We start from the raw sequence: 10,571 nt of genomic DNA on the forward strand, positions 1-10,571 counted from the left end.
GTTTCCATGTCTTTATGCTGGCCTTAGGTTGGTTATTTAACCACCTCTTAGCTTGATCTTTTACAGCAAATGGGAACAGTAATAGTCTGTAGATATCCTGATCTATTTCCTTATCATGTACTGTGTCAGCAATTTGTAAAAATTGTGCCAGAAACTCTGTTGGTTCTTCCTGTGGAAGACCGAAATACTGGCAGCTTTGCTGCACCATGATAATGAGCTGAGGATTCAACTCAAAGCTACTGACTCCAATGGAGGGTATGCAGATACTACTCCCATATGAAGCAGTAGAGGGGTTAGAATATGACCCCAGAGTCCTCCTGGACTGTTCATTTCCACTTAGGTCCATGATGGAGAAAGGGAGATGATGTAAAATAGAAAAAATATTTTTTATTTATTTATTTATTAATTTATTTCAAAAATAAAATAAATCAAAATAAAATAAATAAAAATGAGTAAAAGATTTTCGAAAAAGTGAGGAGAGAGAAAGTGGTTAGGAGATTTTGAAAAGGATATGATGATTTTTTTGAAAAGGGTTTTAAATTTTGAAATAAAAATCTGAATTTTTAAAGGAGAGAGAAAAACAATAAGATAACACAGGATTTAAAATTTTTAGATCTGAGGTTCCTTATTTTCGAAAATTTTGGGGGGGAAAAACACCAAGGAACACCAAACTTAAAAATTTTAAGATCAAGACACAAGAAAAACTTAAGAACACAAAGGAAGAACACCAAACTTAAAATTTTTAGAAAACCAAAATAAATTTTCGAAAAACACAGAAAAATCAACAAGAAAACACCAAACTTAAAGTTTGGCACAGGATTTAATAGAAAAATTATTTTTTTTAAAAATATTTTAAAAAGAAAATAAGGATTCTAAGATTCTAACACAACAATAAAAAGAGACTCTAAACAAAAAAAAGAGAAATTTTTCCTAATCTAAGCAACAAAATAAACCGTTAGTTGTCCAAACTCAAACAATCCCCGGCAACGGCGCCAAAAACTTGGTGCACAAATTGTGAATCACGGGTTTAGAGACTCATGCCGTTAGAGAATACAAAGTTCAGATCTAAAATGTCATGAGATGCAAAATAAGTCTCTAAAAGTTGTTTAAATACTAAACTAGTAGCCTAGGTTTACAAAAAATGAGTAAACTATGATGGATGATGCAGAGATCCACTTCTGGGGCCCACTTGGTGTGTGCTGGGCTGAGATTTAAGCAATTCATGTGCAGAGGCCATTTGTGGAGTTGAACGCCAGTTTTTGTGCCAGTTTGGGCGTTCAACTCCAGCTTTTGATCCTTTTCTGGCGCTGGACGCCAGAATTGGGCAGAGAACTGGCGTTAAACGCCAGTTTACGTCATCTATCCTTATGCAAAATATAGACTATTATATATTGCTGGAAAGCCCTGGATTTCTACTTTCCAACGCAATTGGAATCATGCCATTTCGAGTTCTGTAGCTCCAGAAAAGCCACTTTGAGTGCAGGGAGGTCAGAATCTAACAGCATCAGCAGCCCTTTCTCAGCCTGAATCAGATTTTTGCTCAGCTCCTTCAATTTCAGCCAGAAAAATACCTGAAATTACAGAAAAACACACAACTCATAGTAAAGTCCAGAAATAAGATTTTTTCCTAAAAACTAATAAAAATAGACTAAAAACTAACTAAAACATACTCAAAACTATATGAAATTATCCCCAAAAAGCGTATAAAATATCCGCTCATCACAACACCAAACTTAAACTGTTGCTTGTCCTCAAGCAACTAGACAAATAAAATAGAAGACTAATAGGTTGAGAAGCAATAATATCTCAGAGTTTTTAAAACTCGAAATTTTATTGCCTCTTATCCAAAAGATCTACTACTTTATTCATGTTTGCTGATGATGAGAAAAATAAACTATAGCTTAAGTGGAGATAAAATCAAAATGGATACTAATTACTACTATATGACTCCTAAGGTAAACTTCTATAAGGACACTGTCACAGAGTTAAGGCAGAAATTGGAAATTAACAACCTTTATTCTGGGGGGACTGGGGTTCCTCTGATCCTTGGGGTGCTTGGTCCTACAAGAGAAGACTTTTGGCGCTTCAATTCCCTTAAGTCACGCCCTTGCTCCTCTTGTTCTTTAAACATATAGGTAAGCATTTGACTGTGTTCCTTCTATTCTTTTATTATTTGCTCCATAGCTTCCCGTAACTTGGTAACAGACGTCTCAAGATACTCCCAGTATTCAGATTGAGGGATCTCTGGGAGGAATTCCTGTGCTCTCTTCTTGATGGGATCATCTTGTGCTTGTTGTTTTTCCATTGATGCTTTGGTGATTGGCTTCTCAATTGAGATATACTCAGTTATTCCCATCCTCACTCCAGCGTCCTTGCAGAGCAGAGAAATCACGCTTGGATAAGCTAACCTGGCCTCTTTAGAACTTTTGTTAGCAATTTTGTAGAGTTCAGCTGAAATCAGCTGATGAACCTCCACTTCCTTTCCCATCATGATGCAATGGATCATCACTGCTCTTTTAAATGTGACTTCAGAACGATTGCTGGTAGGCAACAGAGAACGCCCAATGAAGTCTAGCCATCCTCTGGCGACTGGTTTGAGATCCTCTCTCTTGAGTTGATTTGGGACACCCTTTGTGTTGGTGGTCCACCTGGCTCCAGGGATACATATGTCCTCTAGAATCTTATCCAGGTCAATGTCTGCTCTCATCATCCTCCTGTTGAAGGAGTCTGGATCGTCCTTTAGCTGAGGTAGCTTTAAGATCTCTCTGATCTTGTCAGGGGTGGTATGAACAATCTTTCCTCTGACCATGGTCCGAAATTCATAGAAGGCAGTTCCAGATAGTTTTTGCTTGTCAGTCTGCCACATATTAGCATAGAACTCCTGGACCATGTTTCTTCCTACTTTCGTTTCAGGATTAGCTAGGACTTCCCAGTTCCTGATTCGAATTTGCTCTTGGATCTCTGGATATTCATCTTCTTTCAGATCGAATCTAACTTCCGGGATCACTGATCTCAGACCCATTATCACTACAAAAAACACGCTAATTTGCGAGGTTTTTCTTTCTAATTTGCGGCGGTTTTTAACCCCCGCAGATTGCATTACAGCAGTTTAATAAACTCCCGCAGTTAGGTGTGCTGCAATATTTTACGGGGTTTTATCAGAACCGACGCAATTTTGAAATCCAAATTGCGGCGGTTTTTGCCCCCCGCTGTTTGCGGGGTTTCAACTAAATCGTGTCGGTTTCCGAAGACTTCCAACAGTTTTGTGTTGCAGCATTTTTTATTCATGTTGTGGGGGGTTTTAAACCCCCGCAAATATGGTAAATTTAAAACAAGATTTTTTTTTGTTGGAGTTGTAAACTCCCACAATTTGAAATGTAATGCCAAAATATTTTCACTATGATATATATAGTTTTTTCTTATTTTATATAATATTTATTAGAATGCAAAATTTAATAAGAATAAAATTCTTTAAAGTATAAATCTAAAATATAACCCATTAAAATAAATAATAACTTTTTAATATTATAATAAAATGTATAATATCTGAATCATCACTGTCTTTATATATCTAATCCTAAAAATTAAATAAGCTAAAATAATATAAACTCACAACTACCACTAATGAGTTCTCTACTTGAATAAGTTTGTTTAATAAAAAAATGCAACATAATACCCTAACAAAGGTGCAACAATAAACAACTAATCAATCTTTAAAGCAATACTAAACAATGTCTTCACGATTTTCATTGCTTCCTCTTGATGATGATCTTCCTGTTGTCGGTGTAATAGGTTCGTTCTCAACATCATTAGCCTAAAATAAATTAAAAATAGAAATGTCAACATAAAAATTGCCACATCTATGACACTATAACGACAATTTAAAGACAAAAAATGTTAAAAAGGCATTAACCTTTTCTTGTGTGAAAAACTTGAACAACAAATTAGTAAGAGTAGGCATGTAAAAGTTAGAATATACGGACTAATACCATGCTAGAACATTAGCATAATATAACGGTTATCATTTATTATAATTTTTAAAAATATTAGTCCAACATAGATTTGACAAGAGATGGCAATTTACCTGAGTTCTATGGTCAAATATACTAGTAAGTTCAACAGGAATTCTTCCTTCTTTAGCAAGAAAATAAGCCTTGAATGCAGCTAATGTCCCATCAAATTTAGACTCCAAACGCTTAAAATCAGCTTGGGAGTAATTGGTAGTAGATGACATTGAAGTTGAAGAATTAGCTAACTGGCTAGGATGATTGCCATTTCTGAAAGTATTAGTAGGTGTTGCTCCCATTCCCATGCATCGCACCCTACCAGAATGCTCCTCCCCAAACACTTTGCCAATAGCATCATTTGTAGATGGTCCAGATTCATCTTTCTCATTTTGAGTCATAAGTACTTCAATTTGTTCCTGCATTTGAGATTTAAGCAACAAAAATATAACAAAATAACATTAAGGTTTGGCAGATTTTGAAGTAACACTTTGTACTAAAATAGACCAAAAAGTACAACTTACTGCTATATCCCTTGCTTCATCAGTCACAAACGACCCATCTCTCTTCTTATGAGTTTCTATGTACATTTCTCCACGGCTAATTTTTCGACCAGTTTCTAAAAACTATACAAAAGAATATAAAAAAAAAGTTAAAGAGCATATCTTAATGTAGTAAAAACAAAAAATGATTGATGGTTCATACTATTTCATGTCTTTTCCTTGAGATGGGTTTCGAGCCACCAGTATGGGGAATTGTTTGCTTCTTGCGGGCTTCCTTATTTCTCCTACACATCTCCTATAAAAAAAGAAAAATGAAGATTAGAAAAGTGATTACGTATTAATATTATATTTTGAAAATTTTAGCATGTTACCATTGTAGAAGGTAGAAATCGATACTGAACAAAGGATGCCCATTGATCTCTGTCGATGCCGACTGGGACATTATCAATGAGTGCTTGTCTACTCATGCATGGATCATAGAACTCTTTCCATAACTTAATTCTATGTTGTGACCACTTTTTTGCAAGGCTCAATTTGCAATATCGCTTTGCAATGCCCTCAGAAATTTTGAAATGAAATTTTGGCTATAAAAAAGAATCATACATAAATAACAAGATATCATTAACAATAGAAAATTTTAATAGGAATTTAGTAAAACTAATTATTTCAAATATATACCTTCAGCAAGTTACTAAAACACTCTTCAAATCTAGATCGAGGTATGCCTAAAGGTCCTGACCACTTTGAGAAATTGATTGGAAATAACTTACAATCAACTGCCAATGTCCCTAGATATCCAGCAAGCAAACCTTGGGCTTCTCCAATAGCTTGTTGATCTTCAAAGTTCACAACAACTTGCTCATCTCTAGATAAGTTATCCATTTCTTTAACTTTTAGCCTTCTAGTCTTAATAGTTCCATCTGTGCCTTTATTTCCAAAGTTTTAAACTAAATTAAAAATTTAAACACAAAGTATTTGCATATAAAATTAATTATATGTAAGTACATATTTACTTTTAAAATAGAATTTTTAAACATTTTACAATTAAAAGCTTTTAAATTTTAAACAATTATGAAGAATTCACATGTAACACAAAGGACAACACAAATCACAGAATAAAATTTCACTCCTAGACACTAGGATCAAGAAAGAAACAGATCACTTGAGTAAAAGAAGACTAAGTTTGCAACAGAACATTTGTTAGGTACCCCTAAAAAAAATAAAAACGAACTCTCCAAGAATCAAGAATATTTCGCAGTTCATATGAGTACACCTTAAGAAAAAATGAAAATTTTCAAATTCATCAACAACTCGTGTAAATCATATGGGCACCACTGTTCAGCTGTGGATTAGATCCTAAAAATAAACAAATTGAAAACTATATATCACTGAATAAAAATACATAAATAAATTATTTAAAAAATCATCTTTACATCAAGGAAAAAATGGAACCATGGACAACGACAAATGCAACTCGTCAGAATCTAGAAAACCCTCAATCAAAATCTCAATTAATAAAGAATAAAGGCAAAACTTGATAAATAAGAAAACAAGGAATCTGATCTATGTACACCACCAGTTTTAAAAGAGACAAGAATGTTAGAAAGCATGGTGCATCTAGATATAATCACAGAAAGAAGAATACCATGAAAAGAAGAGAAACAAACATTCAGAATCCAAATTCAAAATTGCAAATCAATGAAACAAATTGAGCCACTGCCGATTGATCCCACTAGGTGGTAGAGCAATACTACATTCGCATTCCACAAAAGGAAACAAAACGACTCTGTGGGTGGCAGCGATGATAAGCTATATTATAGAGGGAAAAGGAGCAAAATGGGAATAACTTCCTGATATCGAAATGGCGCTCCTTCTCCTTCGGTGTATCGAAATGGTAAGTACATATATATATATATAGTGTGGACCGAAAAACATAAAAGATTTAGCAGTGGAATACAATCTTGTATTAAGTTAGTCTTACTTACGAATGGCCAAATTGGATTGAGATATCACTTAATTAAGAGTGCAATTTAGCCACCTTAATTATTGGATATGATCATTATATTATTTAAATTATAAAGTGACTAACGAAAAAGTTAATTAAATGGACATCTAATTGAGAAAGAGAGAGAGAGACAGAGAGCAATTTACAATATTGACCAGACAACCACTCATTATTTTTCTACCGAGTTTTCATTATTACTACAAGGAGAAGATAAATAAATAACAATTTGGACAAAACGAAAAGGGGATTTGAAAGGGAAAAGATCATGATGATTTGATGATAAATAATGTGATTTCACAAAAGCCAGAACCATGCATATGGATATCACTTTGTCATCTAGTAATATTATAGGAGTAGTACTATTTCGTATTTTCATTTTATGCCTCGGGAGTTGGGTAAATATTTTAAGATTTTTATTAAAAATATTTTGGGCAACATTTCCGTACAATTGAAGTCTTTATCATATGCCTCAAAATAAGTAAACTTTAATATTATTCAACCATAGCCACATAGAAAGCTAAATAATCAGCATTAGACCTGTAAAAATTGGCATGGTACATGTTCAGCTATCAATGCATCACTTTTCTACTTTTATACAAGAGATTGCACAAAAAAAATATATTATATATAAAGATTAAAATATAAAAATTTGCATTTATATAGAAAGCACTTATTTAGCAACTCAGCATGAGAAATTAAGTTTATTATGCACCATACCTACTGTCTCCACGGTCCAATATTCAGAAGATTGACGTCCACCAAAGGGCCTAGTATGTTCTTGGGATCCTTGGTTAGGCAGTGAATGATCCATATTACTATTCGGATTGCTTTGTATTGCTGAATCATGATTAGGTGGTGAATCATGATTAGGTGGTGAGATATCCGTAGGTGAATTGTGAAATACCTCGTCGTTAGACTGATCAAAACCATTTTCAGGTAGAGGAGCTGATCTCAGGGGATTAGTAAACCGTTTACACTTCGGCATTGCTGTAAATGAATTTAACAACAAATAGTTAGAGAAAATAACTCAAAAAGCATGTTATATTTCACACAAAATTAGGCCAGAGATAAAATTTATGAACAAGCCAACGGATTAACCATAACCTTAAAATTAACAAATATATAAATAAGCTTTAACCTTAGATTTCTCATTATGAGTCAACTACGTCATCGATCAAGTGGTTTGTTGCCAATTGAATGTATTCATCACTGTTACCAAAATATTGATCAAGAGCTTGCTCTTGATGTGGCTCGTCCTCATCTGCAGCCTCTTCAATTTCATCACCCATTTCATACAAATCTCTTGGTTTTAAATGAACAACAATACTCCATCCTTTGTTAACGACATCATCTACATAATATACCATTGATGCTTGTGACGCTAGAATATAAGGCTCATCTTCTTCATGTTCACCGGTATGAATTGGTCTTTCAAAGTTAACACAATGAAAATGCCATTGATCTCTTCTATATCCTCTATGTCGAGTGGAATCAGCCCATTTACATTTGAAGAGAACAACAGTGAATCGCCCATAATAGCTAACCTCAATTATATCCTCCAACTTGCCATAATAGGGTACATCACCTTGTCTTAAATTTTTGTCAACTCGACTTGCAACACATGGTGTGCTAGAGGTTAAATATACTCCACTATTCTGTGTCCTCAAACCTTCTTCACGAGCAACAGTTCGAAATGTGCAACCATTTATTTTATAAGCACTATATCTCGTTGCATTTGATAAGGGGCCTCGTGCTAAAAATTTAATGTCAGTAGACAACTGTTCTATGGTATCCGGGTTCATTATCTGAAATTGGGATAAGTTATGAGAGTTAAAACGTTTATATCTTAACACCTTTTCCATTTCATAAACTCTAATAATTAAGTAACTTTTTAGTAGTGGAATACAATCTTGTATTAAGTTAGTCTTACTTACGAATGGCCAAATTGGATTGAGATATCACTTAATTAAGAATGCAATTTAGCCACCTTAATTATTGGATATGATCATTATATTATTTAAATTATAAAGTAACTAACGAAAAAGTTAATTAAATGGACATCTAATTGAGAAAGAGAGAGAGAGAGAGAGACAGAGAGCAATTTACAATATTGACCAGACAAACACTCATTATTTTTCTACCGAGTTTTCATTATTACTACAAGGAGAAGATAAATAAATAACAATTTGGACAAAAAGAAAAGGGGATTTGAAAGGGAAAAGATCATGATGATTTGATGATAAATAATGTGATTTCACAAAAGCCAGAACTATGCATATGCATATCACTTTGTCATCTAGTAATATTATAGGAGTAGTACTATTTCGTATTTTCATTTTATGCCTCGGGAGTTGGGTGAATATTTTAAGATTTTTATTAAAAATATTTTGGGCAACATTTCCGTACAATTGAAGTCTTTATCATATGCCTCAAAATAAGTAAACTTTAATATTATTCAACCATAGCCACATAGAAAGCTAAATAATCAGCATTAGACCTGTAAAAGTTGGCATAGTACATGTTCAGCTATCAATGCATCACTTTTCTACTTTTATACAAGAGATTGTACAAAAAAAATATATTATATATAAAGATTAAAATATAAAAATTTGTATTTATATAGAAAGCACTTATTTAGCAACTCAGCATGAGAAATTAAGTTTATTATGCACCATACCTACTGTCTTCACGGTCCAATATTCAGAAGATTGACGTCCACCAAAGGGCCTAGTATGTTCTTGGGATCCTTGGTTAGGCAGTGAATGATCCATATTACTATCCGGATTGCTTTGTATTGCTGAATCATGATTAGGTGGTAAATCATGATTAGGTGGTGAGATATCCGTAGGTGAATTGTGAAATACCTCATCGTTAGACTGATCAAAACCATTTTCAGGTAGAGGAGCTGATCTCAGGGGATTAGTAAACCGTTTACACTTCGGCATTGCTGTAAATGAATTTAACAACAAATAGTTAGAGAAAATAACTCAAAAAGCATGTTATATTTCACACAAAATTAGGCCAGAGATAAAATTTATGAACAAGCCAACGGATTAACCATAACCTTAAAATTAACAAATATATAAATAAGCTTTAACCTTAGATTTCTCATTATGAGTCAACTACGTCATCGATCAAGTGGTTTGTTGCCAATTGAATGTATTCATCACTGTTACCAAAATATTGATCAAGAGCTTGCTCTTGTTATGGGCTTGTAGCTTTTGCTTTTCATTCAACGTAAAAATTGTACCAGAACTCCCTGCTTTACCCACCGGCGGAAAGAGACAAGATTTTGAGCATCCCTTGTCAAGCGGGTCATCACATACACGTCTAGCTCTATTGAACCTTGTCTCTATATCTTCAAAATAGCGAGAACAAAAACTGAGACATTCCTCAGCTAAATATCCTTCGGCTATTGATGCTTCTGCTTGTGCTCTATTCCGCACATGGGATTTTAGATGGCCTAACTCCCTAAAATAATATAAAAAAATCAAGTAAAAATGACATGACTAGAGATGTGATGCGCATAAACTAGTTATGCTACGATTTAGGAAATTGCACGATCGGCAAAATTCCTTCCGGCAAGTGCACCGGTTATCGTCAAGTAAAAACTCACAATAGAGTGAGGTCGAATCCCACAAGGATTGGTTGAGTGAGCAATTCGGATTAGAAGTGTGTTCTAGTTGAGCGGAATCAAGATTGAGATGAGAATTGCGGAATGTAAGATTGGCGGGAAAAGTAAATGACAAGAAATTGAAATGGCGGAATCTTAAATTGCATGAATTAAAGAGCAGAAACTAAATTGCTGAAATTAAAAGGGAATGGGGGTGATTGCATGAATTGAGTTGCAGAATGTAAAGAGAAGATGGAAATCAGAATTGGGGGATTCATTGGGTTAAAGGATATATCCAACCAGATAGCATACCTAACCCAGGAAAATCACTTATTGTCCACATAAGAGCTGCATGCATTCTAAATGTGTTTTCGGATGATGAGTCAAATGTCTCCACACCATCAATCCATAAATCTTTCAATTCATTTATAAGGGGCTGCAAGTAC

The 10,571-nt window shown here is 34.1% G+C and overlaps 2 protein-coding genes across 2 annotated transcripts; both read right to left on the reverse strand.

Moving 5' to 3' along the window:
- On the reverse strand, positions 3,561–4,602 carry LOC107648413. The gene is made up of 2 exons (XM_021115946.1): positions 4,085–4,602; positions 3,561–3,814 (listed from the first exon to the last, which is right to left on the reverse strand). The coding sequence occupies exons 1-2, from the start codon at positions 4,427–4,429 to the stop codon at positions 3,725–3,727; spliced, it is 435 nt and encodes a 144-aa protein (XP_020971605.1). The 5' UTR covers positions 4,430–4,602; the 3' UTR covers positions 3,561–3,724.
- LOC110262465 lies at positions 4,466–7,497 on the reverse strand. Its single transcript, XM_021108488.1, has 5 exons — positions 7,230–7,497; positions 5,186–5,433; positions 4,879–5,091; positions 4,710–4,802; positions 4,466–4,630 (listed from the first exon to the last, which is right to left on the reverse strand). The coding sequence occupies exons 1-5, from the start codon at positions 7,495–7,497 to the stop codon at positions 4,466–4,468; spliced, it is 987 nt and encodes a 328-aa protein (XP_020964147.1).

Source organism: Arachis ipaensis, chromosome B01 (genome assembly GCF_000816755.2).
Source record: "Arachis ipaensis cultivar K30076 chromosome B01, Araip1.1, whole genome shotgun sequence".
NCBI classification, from domain to species: Eukaryota; Viridiplantae; Streptophyta; class Magnoliopsida; order Fabales; family Fabaceae; genus Arachis; species Arachis ipaensis.